General features: G+C 45.6%; 1 protein-coding gene across 1 annotated transcript in view; it reads right to left on the bottom strand.

Moving 5' to 3' along the window:
- DNAH3 (dynein axonemal heavy chain 3) overlaps window positions 1–27357 on the bottom strand; it is a 332604-nt gene that overhangs the window by 1547 nt on the left and 303700 nt on the right. Inside the window, exons 52-59 of the mRNA XM_069734194.1 lie at window positions 23970–26111; window positions 20636–20861; window positions 17225–17469; window positions 15568–15684; window positions 11795–11949; window positions 10740–10907; window positions 8121–8263; window positions 6719–6923 (exon numbers count right to left, since the gene is read on the bottom strand). Coding sequence (XP_069590295.1) covers window positions 6719–6923; window positions 8121–8263; window positions 10740–10907; window positions 11795–11949; window positions 15568–15684; window positions 17225–17469; window positions 20636–20861; window positions 23970–26111 — 3401 coding nt within the window. The remainder of the gene's footprint in view (window positions 1–6718; window positions 6924–8120; window positions 8264–10739; window positions 10908–11794; window positions 11950–15567; window positions 15685–17224; window positions 17470–20635; window positions 20862–23969; window positions 26112–27357) is intronic.

The raw sequence follows: 27357 nt of genomic DNA, 5'->3' as shown, positions 1-27357 counted from the left end.
GCCACTGATTTTTTATTTTTCATGGACAATGGACAGAACTCACTTACTACCTGGTCTTCTCCCCTCCATGGACTTGTGGCTGAACAGCTGCTAAAAAAGTGATTTACCATTTCCCTGTACATTAAGAAGACGGATAAAACCTACCAGCGGTGCCTCCACTTGTATGCTATAAAGTATAAGATGTGGGATGATGGACATAATCGGGAGTTAATGGTCATTTCTGATGACAGTCCCGAGTGTCGGAGTCCTGAAAACATCTACAGCAGCTGGGACCCCGACAATCCAATATGCTGTCTGCAATGGGGGCGAACATAATTTCCATTGAAATGAACTGGGTTTATCATCGGTTTCCTATGCTGATCTAGGAAGTGTTGGGAAATGTATATATCCACTTGTAGATGTGGAATATGTCCAATATGTCATGTGTCTCATAGATGAAGATGAGGCTATGGAACTAAAAGTCCTAAGATCAGAGCCTCAGAAGTGACGTTCTTCAGCGGGAATATTCCACATGCAGAGCGCACTGCACATTTTGGTCACAACTGACTGTAGTGTCCTTAAAAGGGTTATCCAGGACTATATTAATAATTACTATTGGCCTAAGTACAAGCAGGCAGGTAGCTGCTACCTATCTGCCGATCGCAGGTCTATGCTGGCACAGAGCGGCCTCAGACCGCTCCTGCCGGAGATTCAGCTGCTTCCGCTGATGTCAAGTCTACAGAGCAGCTACTTCTTTTCCACTCTGCTCTGTTGACGGGGCGTCACTGCCGACATCATGCTGATTGGCACTCGTCTCCCCGCTGCCTAGCTGTAGGGAGCCAGCTGTCAATAAGCATGATGTCGGCATTCACGCCCCGTCGACTGAGCAGTCCAAAAGAGGTAGAGCTGCCCTGTTGATGTGAAGCAGCTGGACTGCCAACAAAAGTGGTGAGTGACCACTCTGAGCAGGCAGGTAGGGGCTAACTAGTTAACAACTACTTCTGTAAGGCCAGAGTCACACTACAGCGAGATACGGCCGAGTCTCAGGTTAAAACCAAGCTCTGGCACTCCGGAGCGGAGCGTGCGGCTCCATGTATTGCTATGTGGCCGCACGCTCTGCTCCGGGGTGCCGGTGCCAGAGCTTGGTTTTAACCTGCGAGACTCAGCCGTATATCGCTGTGTGTGACTCCGGCCTAACACCAATGATGGCGCTCCTTCATGATTCCCCTTCGACCTCCATGCAGGGACACCGACATACCGCCGTGACAGCGTGTCACCTCCCCTTCTCTCAGCACACCGCACAGCCTTCCTGGATGCGAGCCTAGTGCATGCATGTTCCTCTGCTCTTACAGGGGCAGCGTCCATAGTTTAAAAATGCGCCCAGCCAATAGCTGGGAGGCATCTGGTATAATAGGCACCTTCATGAATAGGGAGGTGCCTGAGCAACGTGGTCCCATTAGTGAGTGTGCCACTAGTGAGTTACCAGCTCCCAGTCGATGTACCTGACTCCTCTGTTCCTTGTGCTGCCAGAGCCTGATCCTGAATCCCTGGTCCTTGTGTGGCCTGGGCCTGATCCTGAATCCCTGGTCCTTGCTTGGCCTGGGTCTGATCCTGAATCCCTGGTCCATGCGTGGCCTGGGCCTGATACTGAATCCCTGGTCCTTTCGTGGCCTGGACCTGATCCTGAATCCCTGGTCCTGATCTGAATCCCTGGTCCTTGCGTGGCCTGGGCCTAATCCTTAATCCCTGGTCCTTGCGTGGCCTGGGCCTGATCCTGAATCCCTGGTCCTGATCCTGAATCCCTGGTCCTTGTGTGGCCTGGGCCTGATCCTGAATCCCTGGTCCTTGCTTGGCCTGGGTCTGATCCTGAATCCCTGGTCCATGCGTGGCCTGGGCCTGATACTGAATCCCTGGTCCTTTCGTGGCCTGGACCTGATCCTGAATCCCTGGTCCTGATCTGAATCCCTGGTCCTTGCGTGGCCTGGGCCTAATCCTTAATCCCTGGTCCTTGCGTGGCCTGGGCCTGATCCTGAATCCCTGGTCCTGATCCTGAATCCCTGGTCCTGATCCTGAATCCCTGGTCCTTGTGTGGCCAGGGCCTGATCCTGAATCCCTGGTCCTGATCCTGAATCCCTGGTCCTTGTGTGGCCAGGGCCTGATCCTTAATCCCTGGTCCTTGCGTGGCCTGGGCCTGATCCTGAATCCCTGGTCCTGATCCTGAATCCCTGGTCCTGATCCTGAATCCCTGGTCCTTGTGTGGCCAGGGCCTGATCCTGAATCCCTGGTCCTGATCCTGAATCCCTGGTCCTTGTGTGGCCAGGGCCTGATCCTGAATCCCTGGTCCTTGTGTGGCCAAGGCCTGATCCTTAATCCCTGGTCCTTGTGGGGCCTGGGCTTGATCCTGAATCCCTGGTCCTTGTGTGGCCTGGGCCTAATCCTTAATCCCTGGTCCTGATCCTGAATCCCTGGTCCTTGTGTGGCCAGGGCCTGATCCTGAATCCCTGGTCCTGATCCTGAATCCCTGGTCCTTGTGTGGCCAGGGCCTGATCCTGAATCCCTGGTCCTTGTGTGGCCAAGGCCTGATCCTGAATCCCTGGTCCTTGCGTGGCCTGGGCTTGATCCTGAATCCCTGGTCCTGATCCTGAATCCCTGGTCCTTGTGTGGCATGGGCCTGATCCTAAATCCCTGGTCCTTGTGTGGCCTGGGCCTGATCCTGAATCCCTGCTCCTTGTGGGGCCTGGGCTTGATCCTGAATCCCTGGTCCTTGTGTGGCCTGGGCCTGATCCTGAATCCCTGGTCCTTGTGTGGCCTGGGACTGATCCTAAATCCCTGGTCCTTGTGTGGCCAGGGCCTGATCCTGAATCCCTGGTCCTTGCGTGGCCAGGGCCTGATCCTGAATCCCTGGTCCTTGTGTGGCTAGGGCCTGATCCTGAATCCCTGCTCCTTGTGGGGCCTGGGCTTGATCCTGAATCCCTGGTCCTTGTGTGGCCTGGGCCTGATCCTAAATCCCTGGTCCTTGTGTGGCCTGGGCCTGATCCTGAATCCCTGCTCCTTGTGGGGCCTGGGCTTGATCCTGAATCCCTGGTCCTTGTGTGGCCTGGGCCTGATCCTGAATCCCTGGTCCTTGTGTGGCCTGGGACTGATCCTAAATCCCTGGTCCTTGTGTGGCCAGGGCCTGATCCTGAATCCCTGGTCCTTGCGTGGCCAGGGCCTGATCCTGAATCCCTGGTCCTTGTGTGGCTAGGGCCTGATCCTGAATCCCTGCTCCTTGTGGGGCCTGGGCTTGATCCTGAATCCCTGGTCCTTGTGTGGCCTGGGCCTAATCCTTAATCCCTGGTCCTGATCCTGAATCCCTGGTCCTTGTGTGGCCAGGGCCTGATCCTGAATCCCTGGTCCTGATCCTGAATCCCTGGTCCTTGTGTGGCCAGGGCCTGATCCTGAATCCCTGGTCCTTGTGTGGCCAAGGCCTGATCCTGAATCCCTGGTCCTTGCGTGGCCTGGGCTTGATCCTGAATCCCTGGTCCTGATCCTGAATCCCTGGTCCTTGTGTGGCCTGGGCCTGATCCTAAATCCCTGGTCCTTGTGTGGCCTGGGCCTGATCCTGAATCCCTGCTCCTTGTGGGGCCTGGGCTTGATCCTGAATCCCTGGTCCGTGTGTGGCCTGGGCCTGATCCTGAATCCCTGGTCCTTGTGTGGCCTGGGACTGATCCTAAATCCCTGGTCCTTGTGTGGCCAGGGCCTGATCCTGAATCCCTGGTCCTTGCGTGGCCAGGGCCTGATCCTGAATCCCTGGTCCTTGTGTGGCTAGGGCCTGATCCTGAATCCCTGCTCCTTGTGGGGCCTGGGCTTGATCCTGAATCCCTGGTCCTTGTGTGGCCTGGGCCTAATCCTTAATCCCTGGTCCTGATCCTGAATCCCTGGTCCTTGTGTGGCCAAGGCCTGATCCTGAATCCCTGGTTTTTGCGTGGCCTGGGCTTGATCCTGAATCCCTGGTCCTGATCCTGAATCCCTGGTCCTTGTGTGGCCTGGGCCTGATCCTAAATCCCTGGTCCTTGTGTGGCCTGGGCCTGATCCTGAATCCCTGCTCCTTGTGGGGCCTGGGCTTGATCCTGAATCCCTGGTCCTTGTGTGGCCTGGGCCTGATCCTGAATCCCTGGTCCTTGTGTGGCCTGGGACTGATCCTAAATCCCTGGTCCTTGTGTGGCCAGGGCCTGATCCTGAATCCCTGGTCCTTGCGTGGCCAGGGCCTGATCCTGAATCCCTGGTCCTTGTGTGGCTAGGGCCTGATCCTGAATCCCTGCTCCTTGTGGGGCCTGGGCTTGATCCTGAATCCCTGGTCCTTGTGTGGCCTGGGCCTGATCCTAAATCCCTGGTCCTTGTGTGGCCTGGGCCTGAACTCTGAAACCGAATCCAGTGGTACATGAATCCGAAACCGCACGGGCGGTGCTTGTGAACCCTGAAACCGCACAGGCAGCACATGAATCTGAACCTGAAACCTAACTGTCAATACAGGAACCTGTCGGAGCCTGTTCCAGGACCGAATCCAGCCCTGTCTGTGACTCCGTGTTAGTATCTGTTCTGTCCGAGGATCCAGAACCTGTGCTCTCTGAACAGAGTCCATATCCTGTCTCACCAAGTAACTCCGAGTCCAGTCTGTGTCAGCTTACCTGACCTCTGGGGTCAGCAGCTACAGTACCGGGGACTGCCTAGGAGTGTTACCTGGTGGCTATCTGCAACTCAAGTCTGACTCCACCATCAGTAGTTCCAGTGAACACCAGGGAGCCGTTTAGCTATGCCCCTTATAGGCAGGCCCGGCCCCGTGGCACAGTGGGTCCACGATCCACGTGTGACAGCTACCTATATTAGTTTTTTGGCTCATTGCAAAAAAAATAACCCCTTTAAAGAATTAAAAACGTTATTTTTTTTTTTTTACTAAACTCTGCCACAAGAGGGCAGCACTTGTCTATAACATTGTGCACATCTGTATTCTGTGCAGGTCCTAGCAGCCGGTAAGTAACTATGTGGCGCTCCTGTATACACTGTATAGAAATATGGCCTAAAGCACAATGGGTTAAAAATTGCAGAGGGTCCCGGCTAAATCTATACGAGATACTAAAAGACCCAATACTAATAGGTATGGAGTCCTTGTACTCCAATAACCGCTGCCGTCTTACGTTCCAGCATAGGCCGGCTCAGTGCTCACGAGATGCAAGCGATTAAAGGAGAAGGTTCTCCAGGGAGTCAATTACTACTGATCCGGCCTGCAGACTGGTGACAAATGTGTGCGGCAATGAAGGGGGCACTATATAATACACTGTACTGCTGTATAATCAATGAGATGGGACGTGCAGCATCGCTATATATCATCGAGGGACGTGCATGATCGGCCTGCTAAAATCCAGTAATAATCCTAGCCACAATGTCAATAATAGTACTAGGATTGCAGCGAAGAGTAAATCTATACAACTCCCTTTTAGTATGCAGCATGCTGTGCTGATTGTGTTTATTATCATCTGTATAATGGTTGAAGCGCCAATGTTCTTATACCGAGCTCCAAACAGTAAAGTTCTGACTGCATGCAGTCACCACTAGAGGGAGCTCACGGCTTCGTGTTGAGCTCAGTGTAAATAGTATGAACTAAGCTCAGATGCTCCCTCTAGTGGTGGCTGGAGGAAGCCAGAACTGTGTTTATTCTTCAACCCACAGGCAGCATGGTGGCAGCCAGGTATATTTTTCTTTGACACACCTTTCAAAGAAAATAAACTAAAAATCATTTTTGCAATTGAGTTTTATTAAAAATGTTGCACCGTTTGCCTCCTACAGTCGCAGTATTACGCTGTCTATTTCAGGCTGCAGAAAGAGTTAAAAGGGCTGGTCGCATTATTGTTTCTTTATGAGGACACGGACATATTTACTAACCCTTTATGGATATATATATTTTATAGGTACAGGTTCCCCTCCTGCTCTTGTTACTCCCAGACAGCACAGTTCTCCGGTCCCTACCATGGCTTCTGATGGAGGAGCATCTGACCAGACCAGATCATTCATCTCCAATAGAAAAGCAGTGTTTTCTCATGCAAGGTTTTTGATTGGATGGACGGGTCAGGTGACATGCTCCTCCCACCGGCAGCTGTTTTATGGACTGGAGAGCTCTGCAGCCAACAATATTCAGTGAAATACAGCGGCTATGGGAGGCAAATGGTGCAATATTTTTAATGAAACCCAATAGAAAAAATGATCTTTAACCCCAATTACATGCATTTAAGTAAGAAAAATTAATTGTGGCAACCCCTTTAAAATTCTGTCCGGGGACCATAGCCAGAGAAGAGACTAGTCCAGGCAATTCCCAGCACTGCTGCATGTGATTGACAGGTCTCTCCCTATGTATACATATGAGGGAGACACCTGTCAATCACCTAGAGCAGTGCGGGCCGGGGGCCGTAATTCTTTTCAGGGCTGCAGAAAAGCTGGATGAAAATGTCTCTTACAGTGTTCCTGCTTTCCGAGAATCAGATAGGATGTGGAAAGTGCTGAATGCAGGGTCCTGATGTCTTATACTTACTGGTGATTTCTTGATTTTAGTGGGCATTTTGATTTTTCTACCATACCCAGCAATGTAATTATAAGTGTCGAGGACCCTAAACTCCTGACAGGTTCCCTTTAAATAACAATTCTGGAGCATCTGCTGTTATTCCTGCTGGAAATGTGCGAATAACTGAACACTGGACGTTGGCATTACCTGTAGGAACTGCAGCCGGGCCAGCAGGTCTGACACGTAGCTGCCCAGTGGCTTGAGTGACGGGTAGGATTTGGCTGCCCACATGGCGGGCACTCGCCCCACCAGCATGCTGTTAAACACGTTCTCCAGCTCCGATGACATCAGCACTTGGCCTTTCACGGCTTTGCCTAAATTGATGAGACTGCTCCGTATGACTTCTGTGAGCCTGTGGCCAGAAAGCAAGAGGGAGGTTTGCAGCGTGAGAAAAAAGACAAAATAAATTAGTGCTGGCGAGGAATTAGCCGAGGCATACGCAGCCTGTTTTATGTGATAACTCAGACGAGCTGTGCGAGAATAAAGCGCCCGTGACGCCTTCCCAAACCCGCGGGATTAAACACATGCAGATCCAGCAGCGGGGGCTCGCGAGGACAAAACTGCTTGTACCTTGTGGCTAGACCTTATATCAGTAGGCTCCACTGATGCCAAGCTACATAGTCGGCCCCAGCGTGCAGCATCGGGCATAAGTAAGAAGGGATTATCTCCTACATGTCTCTCTCATCACCGAGCAGAGGGATATGTAGAAGAACACCGGGATATCATCTGCCAGAGAGGAGATGGAGGGACACGGCAATGTGCGGGGATATAGAAAGCACAACAGTACCATCTGGTCTATATGTAAAGTTCTGACCCCATCCACCACCACTGACCCCCACTTGGTCCATTGCGAGATCACCTTTGTGTATCCCCACCACAATTTTGGTTCCTACATTAAAGGAATCAATAACTATGTCTGATTTCATCTGAAAATGATGCGACGGGTTATATGTGGCATACCGGCTCATCTCCATTGACTTTAAAGAGAATCTGTAGGCAGATTATTGCTATTTAATCTGAGCACAGCATAATGTAGGGGCAGAGACCCTGATTCCAGGGATGTGTCACTTATTAGGCTGTGTGCTGTAGTTTCGATATAATCAGTGTTTTATCAACAGGAGATTATGACTGCAGGCAAACCAGTCCAGCTAATCTGTGTAACCCCGCCCCCGCCACTGATTGGCAGCTTTTTATGTACAATGTTAGCAAACTGCCAATCAGTGATGTGGGCGGGGTTATACAGAGCTCAGCATTCACTGCTCTACTAGCAGAGAAAATAGTATTTTATCAAAACTGCAACAAGTAGCCCAGTAAGTGAAACATCACTGGATTCAGGCTCTCTACCCCTGTGACATGCTGCTCACGGATTCCACAGCAAAAACCTGCCGACAGATTTACTTTAAGGGAGCTGAGCTGCAATACCGAACATGACCCATGAACAGACATGGCGCTGTTTTTGGAAGAATGCAGCCATGGTTTTCTAATCTGGGAATGTCACACTGAGCCCTAAACACCCAATTTCCATACACTGATGCCGCTGCGGAATTACCTGTTGAAGCGGATTAATTCCTGTCTGAGCACCGTGTTCATAGACTCCTCATACACCACAGGATACTGCTCCATCACCTGCTCCAGATTGAAATCGCTGGGTAATTTGTTTAGGACGTCTCTTGCCAAATCTTCAACAATTTCCTGTTGGTAAGAGAGATAGTGAGAGCTGGCATATATGTGGCATCTTCCCTCATACCCAGACCAATGTAGCGCAGCCAAAGGGGACTGCAATGGCTGCCATTCCTAGGGAAGCAGGGGTGGCACTCCGAACAGGCCATAGGCACCGGATGGTACTGGCGCTAGATGTACGGTGCCAGCTCTGGGCACGGGGCCGGCAGCGTAGATAGAAATATCACACAGGCAATAGCACTGAGGATAGAAGTATGGAGCTGGTGATGGAGGCAGGGGCTGGCACTGCTGATGGAGGCAGGGGGATGGCACTGCTGATGGAGGCAGGGAGCTGGCACTGCTGATGGAGGCAGGGGGCTGGCACTGCTCATGGAGGCAGGGGGCTGGCACTGCTGATGGAGGCAGGGGGGATGGCACTGCTGATGGAGGCAGGGGGCTGGCACTGCTGATGGAGGCAGGGGGCTGGCACTGCTGATGGAGACGGGGCTGACACTGCTGATGGAGGCAGGGGGCTGGCACTGCTGATGGAGGCAGGGGGGATGGCACTGCTGATGGAGGCAGGGGGCTGGCACTGCTGATGGAGGCAGGGGGGATGGCACTGCTGATGGAGGCAGGGGGCTGGCACTGCTGATGGAGGCAGGGGGCTGGCACTGCTGATGGAGGCAGGGGGCTGGCACTGCTGATGGAGGCAGGGGGCTGGCACTGCTGATGGAGGCAGGGGGCTGGCACTGCTGATGGAGACGGGGCTGACACTGCTGATGGAGGCAGGGGGCTGGCACTGCTGATGGAGACAGGGGGCTGGCACTGCTGATGGAGACGGGGCTGGCACTGCTGATGGAGACAGGGGGCTGGCACTGATGATGGAGACGGGGCTGGCACTGCTGATGGCGACAGGGGGCTGGAACTGTTGATGGAGGCAGTCAGCTAGCATTCCCAATGGAGGCATAGTGCTGGTATAGTTAGTAAGGACGGATGACTTCCACTGTGGAGAGGGACATTGTCCTGTTGTGCGGATACACTCAGTGTAACAAGCTATGTCATAAAAGAATTAATACGAGCGATGGGAATGAAATGAATTCGGGGCCAGGTGTCACTCAGTAATAGTCCTGAGGGGATGCGAGTGGACTGGAGACCGGGGGCCGGTGACAGTGATGTGTGGAGATGTAGGTGGGGGGCCGGTGACAGTGATGTGTGGAGATGTAGGTGGAGGGCCGGTGACAGTGATGTGTGGAGATGTAGGTGGAGGGCCGGTGACAGTGATGTGTGGAGATGTAGGTGGAGGGCCGGTGACAGTGATGTGTGGAGATGTAGATGGAGGGCCGGTGACAGTGATGTGTGGAGATGTAGGTGGGGGGCCGGTGAGTGATGTGTGGAGATTTAGGTGGGGGGCCTGAGACAGGGATGTGTGGAGATGTAGGTTGGGGGCCAGAGACAGGGATGTGTGGAGATGTAGGTGGGGGGCCGGTGACAGTGATGTGTGGAGATGTAGGTGGGGGGCTGGTGACAGTGATGTGTGGAGATGTAGGTGGGGGGTCGGTGACAGTGATGTGTGGAGATGTAGGTGGGGGGCCGGAGACAGGGATGTGTGGAGATGTAGGTGGGGGTCGGTGACAGTGATGTGTGGAGATGTAGGTGGAGGGCCGGTGACAGTGATGTGTGGAGATGTAGGTGGGGGGCCGGAGACAGGGATGTGTGGAGATGTAGATGGAGGGCCGGTGACAGTGATGTGTGGAGATGTAGGTGGGGGGCCGGTGACAGTGATGTGTGGAGATGTAGGTGGGGGGCCGGAGACAGGGATGTGTGGAGATGTAGGTGGGGGTCGGTGACAGTAATGTGTGGAGATGTAGGTGGAGGGCCGGTGACAGTGATGTGTGGAGATGTAGGTGGGGGGCCGGAGACAGGGATGTGTGGAGATGTAGATGGAGGGCCGGTGACAGTGATGTGTGGAGATGTAGGTGGGGGGCCGGTGACAGTGATGTGTGGAGATGTAGGTGGGGGGCCGGTGACAGTGATGTGTGGAGATGTAGGTGGGGGGCTGGTGACATTGATGTGTGGAGATGTAGGTGGAGGATGCCTCTCACACCTTATCAGTAATGGTCTATAAATTCTTCTGTCAGTGATACCAGGGGAGCTGGAGTCACTGCTGAAGGACATGGATGACCAATGCGAAATGTCCCTGTGTGGTTCTTACACCATGAGATGATGGACACGTCCACAGTCAGCCTGTCCCATCACAGAAGTGATGGTGGGTCACAGGCTTCAGGCTTTGAGGTGTTCTTCTGTAGTAGGAGGATGCAGAGCGCCACCACAAATCTAGGTCCATAACTGGGCCACAAGTGGCCGTGACTCTGTGCGTGTGTGGTGTTGGCTGGCACGGGTAGCATGTACATACCCCGCACAGATATAGTGGTCTTTGGACGTGACACCAAATATAAGCCTAAATCAGGGTAACAACAGTATGAGAACAGTTGATGAGACGCGTCCTCACCTGAGGGGATCGGCCGCTTCCAGTGCTTTGTCTGGGCAGGGTCAGGAGGACGCCATCAAATAACTGGTTAGTCTCCTGGTTGTCTTTAGTGATGTCAGCGTTCTCATGGAGCCCAAACACCTCGGGGTGAGTAATTATTGGTAACCCTCTAATGTAATCTACGAAAGTCTAAGGGAAAAGGCAGAAAGCGTCAAGACGAAATGTTAGTCTATGGGGCACATGTCTGATTTTTTTACTCAGTCCAGGGGGAAAAAAAAATAATTCCTACATGTCAAAATTTAAACTCATATTTTGATTGCACTCAGCCATGCAGGTCAATAAGTCCGGGGAAAACATTGGACTGCATTTTGATGACATCTGAGTGCAGTCCGATTTTCACAGACTGACACAATGGAGAAGATGGAGACATTTTCTTCACACAACCATATCCGCAGCGTGCCAATTTCTGTTGTGTATTTTAACCACAGAATTCACTACTTGGTGAAATCTGCATCAAAATCTACATGTAATACAAATCAATTTGCTGCAGAGTCACAGAAATCTGAAACACATTTTTTCATATCCTTTATGTACTCATCAGTACTGTTATGAACAGCATATCTCTTAAAGGGAATCCGTCACCAGCTTTTTGTTACCCCATATGAAAACAGCATGATGTAGGGGCAGAGGCCCTGATTCCAGGGATGTATCACTTACTGGGCTGCTTGCTGCAGTTTTGATAAAATCCCTGATTTTTCTGCTGCAGGTTTATCAGTGCTATGAATGCTGAGCTCACACCACTGATTGGCAGCTTTCTGTGTACACTGTGCATAGGCAGCAGGGTTACACAAAGCTTATGAATATGGAGGACTACATGTCAGCAGGTTAACTAGTCCTCCTGCTGGTAAATCAGGGACTTTATCCAAACTACAGCAAGTAGCAAAGGAAGTGACACATCGCTAGAATCAGGGTTTCTGCCTCTACATTATGCTGCTTTCAGATTAGGTGGCAAAAACCTGATGACAGATTCCCTTGAACATTATTGGAGTGCGCCTGTAAATGTACATGATCTCTACCTGGTAAGTGCCATAAGGGGGAATGAAGTAAGTATCTCCTGGTGAAAGCCTGTAAGTGTCCTTCTGTATTTCCTCGCTGTAGAATATCGAGAGCAGCGACAGCAGGAGACGCCTGTCCTTGTCATCTGTCACTCGGCCTCCATAGTTACATTCACCTATATAGACACAATAGCGCAATTATTAGTTTATGAAGAGGTTTACATGCTGAGAACAGCAAACACCTCCCACAAAACGCGTTTACGAGGAAGGATAACTCAGAAAGACACCAACGATAGAAGTCATGCCGCCCCATAGAAAGACAACGCTGGAGCATCTTTTCTTATAAAGTAATAAATGCCGCGTTCTTGTTATTCCTCCTAGAAGTAAATGAATAAATTAATAACTAACGGTCTCACACTGTCCAATCAGGGTTCAGAGTGTCAGACTGTATAGGGACATGTTCCTTTAATAAGGGGACTCGTTACCCCAATGGTCGGATCCTTCATACATTTCCATAAGGAAGAATTTTTATCAATTAACAAAATGCAAAGTAAATGAACAAAAGAGAAATCTAAATCACGTCGATGTCGGGTGTGACCGGCCTTCGCCTTCATCAGTTCTTCTAGATACTTGCACACAGTTTTGGAAGGAATTAGGTTGGTTGCTCCAAACATCTCTTTTTTTCACTCACTTTGCATTTTGTTGATTGATATAAATAAACTATTAACCCGTCAATTTTCTAAAACATTCTTACTTTGCAGCATTTTTACATACCTGTATATACATAAACCAAATCATACCCACGTAATACTATTATAAAATGCTTAAATTGTACCCCCATACAGTAATAACACTAGAAAATAATGCCCACAAGTCATTGCTGTAATACCCTACATTGTTAACTGTTATATCGCTGTTTACGTCCTTTTACGCTCTGGTTATATCGACTACTGTATAACAAAGTGAATTCGATTTTATAATTTATTCCTACGTCTTTGGCAAGGATCATGGCCATATTTTGTTCTATGCTTCGACTGAAATGTTTACTTTTTCTTTTTCTATTGGAATGGCAGTATCTTTAAGCAATGGCCTTGTTATAAATATGTTGCATCCTGCTGAGGCCGTTGGGTTATCTGGGATCAGAAAGTTGCAGCCATTGGCAGATCGTAGGTTCTCTTTGGAGTCCGCTTGGAGATTATCTTGAGTGGAGCAGATCCTTTTTGGTCCTGCTGGGATTTCCAATGGCTCCAATCTCAGCCGATGCATCTTACTGCCATTCCCTTCTCCTATGACGGTTATAGGTTTTCTATGCTGACCTCTCGGGAGAAGTTGTTCCAGTTTAAGTTGTGGAGTTCCAGTTGTTGTGTGATTGCTCCCTGTTTGTTTCCCTCCCTGTGTCTTCTTACCGTAGTAGTAAGACTAGTGTCTTGCTGCCCTACTCACTAGTTACGGCTAGCTCAGGGCCAGCCGGGGCATGGCTGGCATGCGTGATCACGTATGGGGACCCATCTAAAGAGAACAGGGAGCACATGGTTCAGTCTCAGGTGAGTGTTTCAGGATCTCCCCCTCCTCTTTCCCTGTCATCAAGGCCCTCCTTTTCCATTTTTGTCCTTCTTTTGCGCCGTATGCCCACCATCTCCTTGCTCCAGTTTGATAGGCATACACTGACCTGTACTTTCCTCTCTTTTTAAGCTTATACTGTACATAATTTATTAACTAAAACTTTGATAAAAATAGTAATAATAATACCCACGTGTCCTGGTTGTATCAGGAAGGTTTTTTTTTTTGTTATACAATCAAGTAATAAGTTACCGAATGTGCTGTATTTCTCTTTTAATATTTTACAGAGTACATCTCTTTCTAATTTATCAGACGCTTTTAGTGCATGTTTTGAGGTGAGGACGTTCAATTTTATCATTATCATATTATTCATCCAGATAGAAGCTATCAGTCACCGCAGGAAATAAAAATAGCTGTATGGGAAAGTAGATAACAGCTTGTCACCACCCACTAGCTCAGAGACAACTGAAAATGAAAGCTAGAGCCCGCAGAGAAGAAAACTGCAGGATACAGGTCATATAATGGGTTTTATTCCTCATCTAGACACACATAGCAGCTTATCCTTAACCGTATCTGAAATGACAGATTTGCTTTAACTGATGTTATACAGTGTGTACTCGATTCGTCATTTGCAATTTATTGAAGTCACTTTTTTTTTGTCTTGTGTCATTCGCTGGTGTTTGTTTCTTTATTTGCCCCAAATTCTACAAAATGATGCATGTGGTTCATTAACTTGGCACAAAACCCCCATTTTTGTCCCTTTTAACCAGTTTTAGAGAGTGTCTAGAATCAAAAGTCGCAAATCTGTTAAAAAGTCACAGAAATATGCCAAATTGAAAATCCTTCAGAAACCTTACTGCAGTGGGTGAAGCACAGGAGTGAGATGCATAAAAAAATATGACATTTGGTATAAGTCGCATTTCATGAATCTGGATAAGCAAAGTTGTCCAGAAAAAAATAAAAATAACTTAAAAAAAAGACTTTAAAAGTGGCGCAAAATGTGTATAGAATAAGATGCCAGTACAAAAGCCACTGAAAAAAAAGAGGAAATTACTCCAGAAAAGTGGAGAAACAGCAATGATGAATTGGGGCCTATATGTGGGTCGTGCTTTCCAGTTTGCCGCATGATTTGACGATATCCTGACTACGTTTTTGCCTTTTAGGCCAAGTCCATGTGGGACAAATTGAAGCTGATTTTCTTCACGCATCATTACAGAACTGTGAATGAAATTTTACGAGATATCATGCGAATGATGTGAAGAAAATCTGCAGCAAAATTTGACTCTTGTTGCGCTGTGACTGCGATTTGAAAACGATTTATGCCGCAAGTGAAATCTCTGACAAATCTGCTGCATTTCAGCAATCTCTGCAGATTTTAATGAGCGGATGCGTCCTCTATAGACATACCCCAACCCTTTCAGATCTAGAAATGGCGTTGTTGCATTCCTTTTCTTGATTTTCCAAGTACTGAATCAGAGAGAAATTTGGCGGCTGGAAACTGTGACGGTGGTGTGTGTGGACCCACTCCGCCACTACCTGGAGGGGCATGAATAAGTGACTACCTGATTTTCACTAGAGTCTGAAGGTGAGGATAGGCTTGGGCCATTAGGGTAGTCGCCAAATACCACACCAGTGGAGTCCTCGGACCTGTGGGAGCTGACCGACATGTCAAGGCAGGAGTACGAGGCACCGAGGGCGTAAGCAGAGATATGGTCAGGAAGCACGGATTCAGAAGACGTAGCCGGAGTCAGAAGCAGACAAAACGAGATAACAAGACGAGAAAATAACAGGAAAATCAAGACAATACAATACCTTGACAGAGCACTAGAGGAACTAGGAGCTCAGCTCAGGCAGGGTGTAGTGGACGGAGGTGCCTAATATACCACCTGCTAGCTGGGAATAGGCCAGGGAAGCAGAACTCTACAGGACACAGTGATTTTAATTTCCTGCAAAGGCTGGCCGTGCCTCCCTATAGCCAGAGGAGACTCTCAGCAACAGGATGGAGTAGCAGTAGTGCTGGAAGTGTCTGCAAGAGGCAGCTCAGCGAGATGGTCAGACCCTGGGAGGAGCAGAGCGGTGCACGTGATGAGTTGGGCGGTACTTACAAGTCGTGCGATTCACTGAAGTGATAGAAACCAGGGCTAGAATGTGAAATTTATGTAGATTTATATGGTTTTGTTCATTTTTTTTATATGTAATAGATGAGGAAACTGCTGATGTAAATGATATTTTACCTGTCAGGTACGTCAGGGCCTGGAATGGAACCACCTCATACTCATTGAGGAACATCTGGATCTGTCTCATGCTGATTCTCAGGTCGGACTCATTGAATTCATATGGGATGTTCCAACCTAAAAGGAAAAATAAGAGAAATAAGACCCCCTCCCAAATACTCGCTGCATGTCTGTACAGCCACAGAGCTCGCAGATCAGTAATATGGCCATATGCTTGAGGCCTAAGAACTCATTTATTAGTTTTAGTCTTTAAAAGGAATGTATCATCATACAATGACTATATTATTTAACTTTTTTCCATCATGATACTACCTATTTTAAACAAATCTCAAATCTTGCAATTTTCAAACTACCCATTAGTCAAGAAAACTTTTCTGCAGTCATTATTATCACAAACATGATTGCAATGACAGTTAACACCTCATGTACTAATACATAGTAGATAATACAGATTTCTCCAATCACAGTAGGTGATGTCACAGCTCACCTTCTCCCTCTCCCTTCACAATGACCTTTGCCCAGATTAGAGCATGAGCATAAAATGCTTCTATACAGATAAACAGGGTATGGAGTCAGTGTATTGCTGCTAATGTGCATGTGCTCCGGGTTCTCCGGTTTCCTCCCACATTCCAAAGACATACTGATAGGGAATTTTAGACTGTGAGCCCCATCTGGGACCGCGATGATAATGTGTGCGAACTGTAAAGCGCTGCGGAATATTTTAGCGCTATATAAAAAAAAAAAGAGCTGTAGGGAGGTATAAAAAGGGCCTTCTGCTTATAAACAGGAAAACAATACAAATAAGCGTGCCTGCAGTATAAAGCATGGGGGAGGCGAGAGATTCTGACATCATCAGGAATGCGACTTACAAACGGACTTGACTCCAGTAGACGCGGTACATGACATGGTGTCACTGGGTAACGATTTCAACTTTGTTTTGCAGAGTTTGGTCTGCAAAATCACTGCATTAATCTGCATTTACATATGTTAACCAAAATGCACATGTAAAGCGCCATGGAATAAATGGCGCTATAATAATAAATAATAATAATGTTAAAAAAAAAAGTAATTTGAAAAAAAAAAAATATTGTTAGTACACACGCTTATGTACAGAAAACCCCTGTTCCCCCACCTGCAGTTTGTTTTGTAAACATAAACTGTGTTTTACTCATCCTCCCCAGGTCCGGTACTGTATCCCTTCCGCTGCTCCCGGTGTCTTTTATCGTTTGCAGTGCTGACGTCACAGTTGCAGCGCTGCAACCAATCAGTAAGCTCAGCTGCTTGTGCCAACTCTGGCAGAGTCAATGAGCTCACTGATTGGTATTGTTTGCGGCGCTGCAGCCAAACACCATGATCAGAGGCAGAGACTCAGTGCTGGACCTGGGAAGGGTGAATAAATCACAGTTATTTTTTTTATTTTTAAACAAATTACATCTAGGGACAGGGTTTTTTGGAAACCAGAAAATCCCTTTACATGCAAAGGGAGGAACATAGAATTACAGGGGCCTGAAAGGGAAGGAATCCAGATGGGACCACACTTATATAGCCATCTTTACAGATCGGCACGCTAGGGAAAATATCTGACAACATGCGCACGTTGTCTTCATAGTTTTTGGGGGTATTTTTAATCCTATTTTTTACCATATAAAAGTCATACCTAATGGGCCAAAGTTGCGTCGTTCCTGGACAAGAGCGTGGAAGAAGCAGAGTCCGAACATGAGCTTCTGCCACATCTCCGCTTTCTGGCAGCTGCTGAAAAAAACAGGGTCAGATATGGGGTCGTTCAGATACGAGCGCAGCAAATTTGCTCGAAGGCCCTTTGGGGGTTCGTTGGTCATTTTGATGCCGTTCTGGAGGATGCTGACTGGAAACTTGTCTGAAGGATAACTGGTCAGCCATAGCCTGAAACAAGAAGTGTTACACGGCATCAGGAACTGTCACTGTCGCATTTGTCTCTACCACAATACAATGACATTTCATCCAAATATCAACATTTACATAAATTCTAAACATTTCTCAGAGCTTTCGTGGATTAATATGAATATTTAATATCTGCAACAATTACTCTGATTTTTTTTTAAAAACTGGATGCCTAAAACAAGTCACGCATAAATCTAGATAAGTAAATGACCTAAAATGGTCACTGTCGTTTTCAAAAACTTTGCATAAATCAATAGTACAAATGAGTATAAGAAAATATATAAAATTTCAGAGAAATATGATTCTTTCTCCATTTATGAGCCACTTCTCCTCCCCTTTGAACTCATCATTTACTCCAAATTATAACTAATATACATCTTGGTAAGAAAAGAGACAGAGTGCAACTTCCCTGAGGTGTCAGATTACAGCAGTCTATTGAAGTCCACGGAAATTACATCTAAAATCAAATTTTGCTCAAGACAAGACAGAATGCCAATAGTACAAATGAGTATATTTAAACTTTATTAATACAATTTATGAGAGAAATATGCATATTTCTCCACTTATGAGCCACTTCTCCCACCCTGAACTCATCATTCACTCAGAAATACAGCTAAAATCCATCTTGCTCAAGGCAAGACATGGTGTCAATAGTACAAATGAGTATAATAAAACTTTATAATATAACTCATGAGAGAAATATGCGTATTTCTCCACTTATGAGTCACTTCTCCCTCCTCCAGAACTCATCACTCAGAAATACAGCTAAAATCCATCTTTCTCAAGATAAGACAGAGTGCCACTTTCCTGAGATGTCAGATTACAGCTGTCTATTGATGTCTATGGACATTACAGCTGAAATCCATCTTGCGCAATACAAGACAGAGTTCTAACTCCCTGAGGTGTCAGATTACAGCTGCCTGTTGAAGTCTATGGAAATGATAAGGGGAGGATGAGGAGGGAGGTGCAGAGTGAGAAAGAGGAAAAGACAAGGTCCTGCAGATTTCTAGCAAACCCAATTCGTCAGGGAGCAAACGTGCGTTGGGGCGGACGCGCACTCCCTTGTTTCCTTACCTCAGGCTGCGCACTCCGCACTTATGTATATAAGTGCTGTACACCATGGTGGCATGGCCTGGTGATGGTAAATCCTGTGTGGGTATGCTACTTAAGGTATTGTGAAGTGCATATTCAATGGGGGGAAAGTACTCTATTTTGGTGCTTATATTAGGATATATCGTGATATAATATTTGGTATTTGGTGGGGTATACAGGGGGGTGTTGTGCCTATCACGACTGCATTTTTCATAGTTGTAATTTTACATGCATCTGTCAATCTTTTTTTTTGCAATTTTTCTAATAAAGATTATATAAATTTCTAATTGGACAAGTACATATTTTGTTCCCTAGTGGAATTGGGTTTGCTAGTATTTTGATGTGTGCGTTTATGAGACAGTATCCACATGAGGGTTTGATTAAAATACTGTATGATAATGTTTTGAATCCCTATATCATGTGTTGGTGGTCGGTGAATTACCTGCAGATTTCTAGTAAGTGTCTTCATCTCCCTGCAAAGCTGGATACAGTGTTAGGCCTCATTCAGACTTGTGTCATTGCTGCAGTGTTCCAGTAGTGTTTTTTTATCCCTTGTAACCTATGCTCCTGGATACTTGTCCATTTTTTTCTTAGAGCATATTGTGCGCAACCCCCTCCCCCCAAAAAAAACCAAAACAAAGCAAAAAACAGAGGCATGTACATTCCTGATCCAATTTGCAGATGAATCTCACTCCTGCCAAATGAATGTCAATGTCAAAACAACGATTTGTATCTAGATGGGGGACACTTTGAGAACCCCCTATAATTTTGTACAAATACACGGATTGCAAACCTGGACAAACATGGATCTAACACACTGAAAAAAATAATAATAAAAAAATAAATTTTTTCACTTTTGAGAATAAAATTGACAGCCTGAATGAGGCCGTATAGTCATACGTGAAATGAACATGACCCAACCCAACGAACTGTGAATAGGCTTGTAGTTCAGGGCAAATGACAAAATCAGCAATACAGCTAGACGAAATGAGTCACCAGCGCGTTTCGGGTGGCAGCCTACCCTTAGTCATTGTGTGAATTAAAGCCTATTCACAGTTCGTTGAGCTGGATCATCTTCATTTCACAATTGTTCCACGCCTTGACGCGGCATTTCCAGGATGCAAACACTTCCAAGATGTCTCTTACTGTGATCTGGATCTAACTTTGCTTATAGTCATGGTTTGTTTTGGATTAATACGTAAGAAGAATATATAGACCACCTATGTGATCCCCAAACTGATATAAGGGTTCTAATTCTTATTACTGGGTACGTAAAAAGAAGAAAATCCTACTAAAATACTATTACCGCCATCACCCCTCACTTCTAGTGTTGTGGTGGAGGAACAAGAGGTACGGATCTACCTAAACGGTTAGATTAGAAGGAAAATGCCTGGGATACATTGTAATTAGGGATGTTTTGATCTGAAAGTGGCGTAAAATGTGTGCATTAGTGAATTAATTCGCAGATGAGAATAAATTTACACATATCTACACTCCCAGGAGTCAAAGATCAATATGTGCAGTGCCTGATCTGAAATTTCGCAATGCCTGACCTGAAATTTTGCAATGCCTGATCTGACATTTTGCAATGCCTGATCTCAAATCTTGCAATGCCTGATCTCAAATTTTGCAATGCCTGATCTCAAATTTTGCAATAACCGGATCTCAAATTTTTGCCAATGATCCATAAGGAAATCTTTTAGTAAAGTTACTGGCTTTTTCATGGCATGTTATTGGCGGCCGCAGATTACAGGAATTGGATGCAGGGAATCTGATGTGTAAGTTACGGCTGCGCGCAGAGCGACGGGTAAACCATCACGTATATTCCACATGGGCTCGATATCCTCATTGCCGCTTCCACCCATCTTCCCTTGCTGATGATTTGTATGACGTCTGTGAGAGAAGCTTTTCATGTTTTCTTGCTTATGTCCTTATCAGTAATCTATTTGTGACACGCAAATGATGGATGACACCCGAGGGCATATTGTTCCTTAGGAAAGAAAACTTCCACTTGTCCACAGCTAATCGCTTTCTGCAGCACGCTGCAATGCCATACCTGAACTTCTCATTGGTATTCTCGGGCACAATTGTTTCCTCGCATATTTTTTCCAGGGACGGCATCCAACTTGTGGCCAGGTGACAGTTCTGAAGGACCACCCAGGTCCCGTCCTTAATGGCTTGACTGATCATGTTTGCTGCAATCGGCCCTTGGCCCTGTCCCAGTGAAATGGTCTGGATGTTTTCTCCTCCCATGCCGAGGTCATCGGTAAACTTTAATAAACCTGAGAGGTTCAGTTAAGAGCAAACACATTAAAGACAAGTAATGAAAGGCAACAAAATAATGTTAAGCTTGGATTATATAGTCCGATTATATGGCCGAAACTGATGATGTGAACATAACGCCACCACTGCCCATCTAAGAGCTGCCAAAATAGAGGCAGAGACCTGACTACTATACAAGAACCTTGCAGACTTTATACTGGTCTATATTGGCTTTGGTTGTATGTATATATATATATATATATATATATATATATATATATATATATATTACGGTAGGTAGTCCTAATTCATGGCTAGTATACTCTACCCTGGTTCTTACACATTAGTAGGCCATACTAGAGCAGGACTACAAAGCTCCAACATAAGACAACCCCATTTAAAAATTAAAGGGGTGGCCTGAAACTAAAATTTATTTTAGTCCTAAATGCCGATCTATTTAATCTAATCTATGAAGCCCCTACACTTCCCTGTCTGCTATATTTTTTTTTACTACTTCCTCTTTGATGATGATTCGATTGAGAATCCCCAGTGCATGCTAGGATACTCAAACGAGATGTCATCAGGCGACAAAGGCTGCAGTCACTGTCACAGTCTCTGCTCCTCCCTGAAACGAAGCATCATCAGTGACATCCGTTGAACATGCGGCGGTTGTCAATTCTGACTTATGCTCAGTATATTCTTATCACTGTGCAATATGCACAGTGACAGTGCGCTCCCTTGCCAGCTCTGTTAGAAGTAACGAGCTGGCAATAGAGCGCACTGTCAGTGCGTGTTGTAAAAAGAATACCAGGTGTGCAGGAAAAGCAAAAACCAGAGTAAGTGACGTCAGTTTTGAGCCAATCGTTACATGCAGTGAAGAAATATATATAAACACAATAACGTACAGACAGCACACCTTTTGGATACGGGGAATCCTCGTACATAAATATACATATGACACAAGTTGTGGAGATCGGAAATAAGTAACGGTGCTCATCATGATAACATGCTTCTACTGTGTTGGGGTGTGGAGCGCATGAAAATCAAGGACTACATAGCAAGAGCTCATCACTGAGAAGACTAGCAGAGCTGCAGATAAAACATTGATTGGTATCAGGATCTCTGTTGCTACTTTATCCTGTTGTCAGATGGGTAGTAAAAATCTGGTGACAGTTAATTTAAATAATTCCTTCATATGGGCCCAAGAAACCCTGGTCTACAAATAGCGTACGGTAGGTTTTCTTCAGATGTGTATAGTTTTAATGAACAATGCAAATATTAATTAGAGATTTACACTCTGGGATATCTGAAAGGTCTCCATGCAATGACAACCTGTTTGATGTACAAGCAAAACAAGGGCAGCATAGTCCTCTGTAATGTGAATGGAATTGTGCATCTAATTTGTGTAGCAATAATGGAACAACATTTCAATTAACTTCTTGTTTCACCTACCTTTCCGTTCCAGGAATCCATGCAGAAGACACAAGGCACAAAAATTGTTCAATCGTAAATTGGTATATTTTTGTAAAGAACTGTTATGCAAGAAAATGTAAACCCGAGCAAACCACTCGTTAATAATCGGAAACACAGTGGTGTACATACGGCAGATTGTGCTGTGATCCAGGGTAGGTGGCGGCAAGATGTAAAATAACACATCCTGCTATACAAACTGTGAACATGTGAAAATACTTTTATGAACATGAATATATTTAACAGATGGAGAAGGATTATCAGAAAAAAAAATATCTAAAGAAAATAAATTATAGTTTTACTGGAAAAAAATAATTAAAAAAAAAAAAGAGACTGCGTGTTCTATTTCTGCCATTAATCTTTTAAGTTTTTATGACTGCACAAAATTAACATATGATACCGAAAAACTTTGCAGATCCCTTTTATCGAGCCTTCATGACCGGACCATGTTGTCAGTACATAAAAGGGTTTTCTGGGCTCAACATAAATTTCTTCAGTCACCCTATGCGAGCGCAGATTGTCCAATCTTGACAATGTGCACAATGCACCAGGATTTTTCAATATTTCCAGTTCGTGCGGACATTCACCATTCACGAGACCACAGGTATGGCCTTTGAAGACTTGCGATCATTTGTCAACTAGCTTCTCATAGAACATCAATAGAAGCAGGAAAAGTTGCCAGTGAGTATGTGACAAATTGCATCGCTGCGGTCACACAACTGTCCTCAGGAATATAGACGAATCTGGACAGTGTTGAATCTTAACAGTATGCCATGTGCACGATCTGCTGTCACAAAAAGTGACAGCAGAAATTTATACTGAGCTCTCAGATCAGGGAACAAAATAAATGGTAACAGATTCCCTTTCAGATTAAGGGAGTTTTCCAGGTTTAGTGAACAAGTCTGCTGTCACTCAGTGTGAGGGCAGACTTGTGATTCCTCACAGTGCACGCCGTCAGGATTCTTCGGTGCCGGCACTGGGAGCGGGCGGTTATGGAACCACAAATATGAGGTTTGCATATTTCCAGCCACATCCCAACTAGACGTGTCTGACCTTGCTCAATTCATTTGTACTGAGCGAGGTTGCGCACTTCTAGTTGGCGTGTGACGGTATGTGTATACATCATTCCTGGCACTGGAGAATCCTGACAGTGCACACAGTGTGCTGAGAGGATTCACAAGTCTGCAGTCACATAGTGTGACTGAAGACTTGAGTCCAACGCCGGACAACCCGTTTACGTTGTTTTGTCCTGTTTTCAGTGAGTCTTTTGTTCAACTAAGACAGAGGTAGGGAACCTCAGGCTCGCTGGACATTTACAGCCCGCGATTACCGTTTCACTGGCACCTAGGCAGATTTCTTAGGACCACAGTGCTTGCCAGCAGCGGTGTTTTGATGGCCACCAGCCTTTTCCTTTCTTTTTGCTCTGTGACCACACACACGCAGCGTTCACCACTGAAGCGCATGCAATGAAAGATTACATCCTGACACCAGTGCCGGCATCAAGACTTACTTTCTGGGTGGAGTTAGCTCACAATTGCTACGCCACCCCAAAGGATGCTTTACATATCCATATGGCTCTTGGCAGAAAAAAAGGTTCCCCACCCCTGAACTAAGATGTGGTCAATGAGCTAACATAGCAGATTGTAAAGAAATTTTACCTGCCATAGGGTCGGCTCCAGGAGAAAGCACAAAAATCAATGGTGCGCAACAGTTGGAATCATTGTAACTTCCCGCAAGGTCAAACGTTGGAGGCTCGATATACGTCTTGCCCATATTTTCTGCAATGAATTCCTGAACTGCAGGGACCATTTTGTCAGGGCGAAGACATCTGAGGATAACCATGCGATTCATTCCTGTTAATGTTTGCCATTCATCTGGAAAGGTTTCACCCTGGGGTCTTATGGAGTCATAGAGCCTCTTCCATTTTGAAATATTGTTTTGAACATGTTCCATAAAGCCGTTGAGTGGTTGGAGGTTGGAAGCACGTACAATTTCAGACCAAGATTTATCTGACAGCCACTCAGGGGCAGGATTAGGGTAAGGGTTGTCCAGGGCTACTCCACCAGTCAGGAGGAAACGCCAGATTTCATCATCTATTTTATTTGCTCCTCTCATAATTCCTATGGTTAGAAGAAGAGAAAACAAGAGCTTGTCCTTTTCAAATAAAGACCGGCACACATTATTGTAGGTGCTTTTAGTAAAATGATGTATTATATTTGATATTCTGGTCTGAAGGTCATCGCTTTTTTCACTATGGGCGAGGGAGTGTACATAGAGGTTAATGAACCAGGTCAGGGAATACTGGTACATTGGCTCAATGTTCGCCAAATCAGAAATGCAGAAAAATGCAATGGATGAATGAATAGCCACCGGCTTGTATCCCATTCGGGTGTCATCAATTTCCTTCTCAGTTGCAGTAGCAATCTGCTGCTTCTCCGAAATTTCTTCAGACAGGAGTTTGGAAGAAGATAACACTTTAATAGCGGTTTCATCTTCTAAGATGTTTCCTTTTGAAGAGGACAGAACTTCTAAAATCTTGTCTTCAATCTCTTTCAGCTGCTTCTTGTTGGCGGCACTTTCAATGATGAGTTGGTTCTTTTTATCCTCTAATTCTGGCTTCTCCTTTGCTGCTACTATGCCAAGAAGCTGGTCTTGAAGACCCAAAGGCGTGATCATGAAATTCAGAAGACAAACCTTTACCGCCACTTCTGGGAGATAATGGGGATTTCTTAATCGAGTAGTCATATACATTCTAAAATCTTTGGAATACTCTATAATATTTTCACCAAGTCGAATATATTCAACCCCTTGTTGCTTAAATGTTTGTTTTAGTAATAGTGGCTCCAAGATGGCATCTATTTCTTCTCCGATATTTTCAATCAAGACTGGGTTACCAAACTGTATAGCATTTTCTAAACTTCTTGTATAGTTTGAGTCTGACAACTTGATAACCGAAAGTTTGCTGTGCTTTTCCATATTCTTAATCCACTTGTTGGCCTGTCCTTGAGGGTCGATCATCAAAGCCCATCGCCTGGAATTTGATACAATTATACCGTTATCTATTGAGAATGAATCAACCGGTAGACGAGCAATTTGCCAAGCACGGATTTTGACTGGGTCTCCAAGGGTGGTACTTAAGCTGAAGTCATTTGAGCTTGGTATTTTCTTTTCTTTGCATAATACAAGCCAACTACTTTGGCATTGTTGCCGGTAGTCTACTGTGAAGGCCCCAAGGTAGGCGACAGTACCGGAAGACAAAAGGACATCACCGGTGAGGTTTATATACTTCGCCCCTAACAATCGAGCAGCTTCTGTCCATCTATCTTTCTCTCCTCCGAGGCCACTGATAAGTTTCTCTGCACGTACAAGCTTCTGTGAACATATCTCGATATTCTTCTCTAGTTCTGCCTTCTTTGCATTCATAGCTTGCAGGTCGTCATTCAGAGCTTGTAAGCGGTCTTCCACGGCTTTTAGTTCCGCTCGCTTTGTGTTCAGCTCCTTCATTTGGACTGCTAATTTCGCCTCAGCTTCTTTTAGACGTTCACGTTTTGGAGCTACCACTTTTGCAACACGATCATACACTTCCATGGCTCTGACCCACTTACACAAACCTTCACAAGCGGAAGACACGTTCTTAATCACAGAAGGTTGGAAGTCCTCATTGTTGATGAATTTCTCTCGGATTCTTTTCATAATTGCGGCGTTAATATTATCCTTATCAAATGCTTTTAAACTGTCTAGAAACTTCAAATCTCCAAGAACTTTCTTAGATGGACCCCAGAAATCTTCCACCATTTTACCTAGTCGAAAAAAAAAAAACAATCAATATGAGAAGGGATCTTCATATAATAAAATGTATATACTAAACTTCGAGTGCATCCATACTTTTTATGGATTTTGCTGCAGATTTAATAAGCTAAGTCTATGGCAAATCCTAAAAATACCCATCTGAAGTTATCATCAGCCATTTACTTATATCCATTCACCTTTTTCTTAGCGTCATTAAAGTGAAGGGGTCTTGGTGACTTGGTTGAGATTTGGACTCACGTCACCATTCGATTCATTTTCATTAAATCACTATCAACATAACTGTCTGAATCCAATCTAAGACAGTAAATCTAGGGAGAATTATTTTTGGTGGAAAAGAATTGCTGTCATTTTTACAACTAAATCAATTTTCAGTTAGCGCAAATAAAAAAAACAACCTTTAACCATTGTTCAAAATCAAAGGCAAATTTTCAGCTCAATTTTTCCAACTTCAGTAAATCTCAAATGTATTCGCGACAGTTGTCAAATCAATTAATGCGCATGTGTGCAATAAATTTTCTTAAATTATTTGGGGAAAATCATTATTTCAATTAAAGAGGTTGTATAAAGAAAGAAAAAAAGAGAAGAGTGCACAAATAGCACCATTGTTGTGCACCGGCTGTGCCTGGTATTGCAACTCACCCCATTCAAATTAAGGGGTTATTTTGACAATCACGTTATTTTTCTCAAAGCACTGTAAACGCATATTTACAGTAGCTTGCAAAAGTATTCACCCCTTTGGCTTTTTACTTATTTTGATACATTACAACCCGTGTTTAAATATTTTTGTAATCCCGTTTGTGTGTGATGCATCAGCACTAAATAGTCTAAGTTGGTGAAGTGAATTGTGAAAAATATAGGCATAAATTACATTTATGGGATCAAATAACTAAACATTGGCATGTGCATATGTATTCACCCCCTATGCGAGAAATCCCCTTAAAATTTCTGGTGCAAAGCAATTACCTCCATAAGTCACATGTTTAGTGAAAGGACGCCCCCCTGTGTGCAATCTAAGTGTCACACGTCAGTCAGTATATACACTTTACCTTTTCTGAAAATCCACAGAGGCTGCAACACCATTAAGCAGGAAGCATCACTAAGCAAACAACACCATGAAGACCAAGGAGATCTCCAAGCAAGTCTGGGACAAAGATGTTAAGAAGTACAAGTCAGGGTTGGGTTATAAAAAAAAAAAAAAATATCCCAATCTCTGATGACCCCCCCGGGGCATCATCA

The sequence above is a fragment of the Ranitomeya imitator genome, chromosome 7 (genome assembly GCF_032444005.1).
Source record: "Ranitomeya imitator isolate aRanImi1 chromosome 7, aRanImi1.pri, whole genome shotgun sequence".
Classification (NCBI taxonomy): Eukaryota; Metazoa; Chordata; class Amphibia; order Anura; family Dendrobatidae; genus Ranitomeya; species Ranitomeya imitator.
This window is presented reverse-complemented; position numbering and strand designations above follow the sequence as displayed.